At 55.1% G+C, this 2,604-nt stretch overlaps 2 protein-coding genes across 3 annotated transcripts in view; both read left to right on the top strand.

Moving 5' to 3' along the window:
- The window catches only part of SDRG_14596 (hypothetical protein), a gene marked incomplete at its 3' end in the record, with an annotated part of 3,061 nt that extends 2,612 nt beyond the window's left edge, over window positions 1–449 (top strand). Inside the window, exon 16 of the mRNA XM_008620736.1 lies at window positions 407–449. Coding sequence (XP_008618958.1) covers window positions 407–449 — 43 coding nt within the window. The remainder of the gene's footprint in view (window positions 1–406) is intronic.
- Window positions 450–830: 381 nt separating this feature from the next.
- SDRG_14595 overlaps window positions 831–2,604 on the top strand; it is a gene marked incomplete at its 3' end in the record, with an annotated part of 2,900 nt that continues 1,126 nt past the window's right edge. The window contains exons 1-13 of one of the 2 annotated variants that reach the window (XM_008620735.1): window positions 831–895; window positions 944–1,069; window positions 1,117–1,195; window positions 1,247–1,295; window positions 1,346–1,408; window positions 1,461–1,526; window positions 1,584–1,649; window positions 1,701–1,763; window positions 1,821–1,889; window positions 1,931–2,106; window positions 2,153–2,279; window positions 2,329–2,422; window positions 2,470–2,566. In XM_008620735.1, coding sequence (XP_008618957.1) covers window positions 872–895; window positions 944–1,069; window positions 1,117–1,195; window positions 1,247–1,295; window positions 1,346–1,408; window positions 1,461–1,526; window positions 1,584–1,649; window positions 1,701–1,763; window positions 1,821–1,889; window positions 1,931–2,106; window positions 2,153–2,279; window positions 2,329–2,422; window positions 2,470–2,566 — 1,099 coding nt within the window. In that variant the 5' untranslated portion in view covers window positions 831–871. Of the gene's footprint in view, window positions 896–943; window positions 1,070–1,116; window positions 1,196–1,246; window positions 1,296–1,345; window positions 1,409–1,460; window positions 1,527–1,583; window positions 1,764–1,820; window positions 1,890–1,930; window positions 2,107–2,152; window positions 2,280–2,328; window positions 2,423–2,469; window positions 2,567–2,604 lie in introns of both variants that reach the window. The other variant, XM_008620734.1, reaches the window with a different exon arrangement.

Raw genomic sequence — 2,604 nt, 5'->3', positions numbered from 1 at the left:
ATTCCGTCGTGGGTGCGGACGCTGGCGCTCGAGTGCCTCCGACCGGATCCCGAAGACCGGCCGAGCGCTACCCGCGTCGCCTTTACCATTCGGCAACAGCTCAAAGTGTCATTGTAAACAAGAAGTGCCGATCTTGTGGTTTCGACGGCATCATCGCGCCTGAGCTTTGTCCACGGTCAATACAACAGCATTTCTCATTCTAAAGTACTTTTGCTTTGTTCATCGTCCAGCTGCAGCGTCCACAACTCATCTCGGTTTCTTCACTTTGTTGCCGCCGTCTTTACTGGTAACCTGAACTTGATGTTGAGATTGTCCACTGGATTGACCATCCGATTGGCTGCTGGTACAGATAGGATAGTGACGCGCCTAGGCGATCGCACCGAGTGTGCCCTGTCGCAGTACGTAGCAGCGTCAAACCATCCAAGACGATGTGTGCCGTGGGGAGTTAAGGAGTCCTGCTTTCTTGCACGACTTGTGGCATAGATTCCGCCTAAATTCGAGGTCGATACATGCAAGACATACAGTGTAGTTGCACTGGGTTGTTCATGTGAGTTACACTGGGTGGTACACTGTTGCAGGGTTGTAAGATTGGTGGCAGCACGAAGAGTTGGTGGTGCACTGCGTGGTGCAGGGCCAAGGACGCGTGGCGCTCTTGTTGCTATGCACGCGGCGTTGGTACAATGTCCATTTTGTCTCGAACCAAGCATTTTGTCTGCAAGGCGGACAGATAAATATCTGACGACGACATCTGGCGCAAGACGCGCGGGACCATCAGATGCTCCACTGGCCACAACGACAGCCGAGCGTTGGTCACACGACTTTGCCATTACCGTTACCCCACCGACGTTCGGTCATTTCTCGAGTTGTCGTGATGCTGCCGCTCGTCGCTGCCCTGGTACCGCCGCGGACGCGTCACGGCGCTCATGCATCGCTGTCGCGGTAGGTTGCTGGCGTCGCCGCCCGTGTCGCCGCCGCCGACTGCCTCTACGCGGGGTACACGTCGACCTTTGTGAGCTCGACCTGCACGCAGCCCGGCGCCGTCCTCTGCTCCGTCGACAGCTCGTGCAAGGTACCATCCATCGCCAGTGGCCCTATGCCTGAGTCTTTCTGCGCTAGCTCAACAAGATGTTCTGGACCAAGGACGACGTCAAGAAGGACTCGACTCAAACCAACCTGCTCGTCATCAACGGCACCTGTGCGTCGAGGACGATGCGAGCGTCTTAGAGGACTTATCCCACCTGCGTAGACAAGGCGCAGTACCTCGCCGAGCTCCCGAATCTGAGCCAAGTCTACATGTACGCCATTTCCATGCACAAGTTACGAGGCTAATCAACGCATGGGCTAGTCAATTCTACAACTCGGTCCGCGCGGTTGGCGACCTGTCCAAGGACACCAATGTCGCGCTTTTGTACGACGAAGAAAGAAGCAGCGATGTGGTTGCTTATCTATCTTACTGGTAGGGATTTCGAGGCCAACAAGGGCATTGACTTGTCCAAAGCCGCCTTCTCGCCGATCATCACACGCCTGTATTCGCTTCCACCTGCTGCAAACGTCTTGGCTCATGGCACCAAATCGCTGACTAGGTCCATTGCGGCGTGCCAGCTCCCAACGCTTCCGACGACGATCCCGTACGGCCAGCTTTCGGAATTGTACGTGATTTGTCTCGAAAATGCCGGAAAATTCATGGAAATAAACGGTAGCTATGGCTGGCAAAACAACTTTACGACGATCGAAAACGTGAATTTCCGCAACGCCGTTGAAATGTACGATAGTCGAAACCATATCGTCGTCACATTCACCTCCACGATGCTATTTTGTAGCAAGTTCAACGGCTGCCCGTACCTCACGACCCTCTCAAACCTGACCGTCTCGTCAAAACTGAGCAAATTGTACGCGAACTACCAGATTTCTGGACTAATTTCTGGTGTAGCTACTTTGACGACTCACACTTCACAACGTTCCTCATCGACCAGCCGACGTATGCAGCGCTCCAGGCTGTGCCCACGTTTGCTGTCGGCAGCATCGACGTCGCTGCCACGTGCAAGGCGCCCAACACCATTCAGCTGCTCAAGACCAAGTACTCGGTGTGCGTCATGCCAGCCCCGGGTACGACCGTCGATGATTTTCTATCATTTCTTATTCAAAGTTGTAGCGACTGAAGACTCTGGCTCGTCGTCCAACACGGGTCTTATCGTCGGTGTCGCGGTCGGTGCCGTCGTTCTTGTGCTCGCCATCGTCGGGTTTGTGCTGTACCGCCGCAAGAAGAACGCTGCCTCGACGTACAACATGCGCGACGCTCTGTCCAAAGTCTGATATATCTCTGCATAGGGGCACGAGCCACACCGGGTACACGGCTCACAACACGACGACCCAGGGCATGACGACGTCGACGGGCCAGTACAGCATGGCCTTCAACATGGAGGTAACCACTCACTCAAAATCGTCCACCGAGGCTCATATGTCGAGTAGGATCTCGAACTCCTCCGTCTCGACGAGCAAGCGCTCACCAAGGTCCAGTCAGTGGCTCAAGGCGCGTACGGTGAAGTCTACCGTGGCGAGTACAAGGGTACGTCCATGCGATCCCACACATCTCATATCGTTGGC

Source organism: Saprolegnia diclina (assembly GCF_000281045.1).
Source record: "Saprolegnia diclina VS20 unplaced genomic scaffold supercont1.75, whole genome shotgun sequence".
Classification (NCBI taxonomy): domain Eukaryota; phylum Oomycota; class Saprolegniomycetes; order Saprolegniales; family Saprolegniaceae; genus Saprolegnia; species Saprolegnia diclina.
Note: the sequence above shows the minus strand (reverse complement) of the source record. Positions and strands in the feature narration are given on the sequence as shown.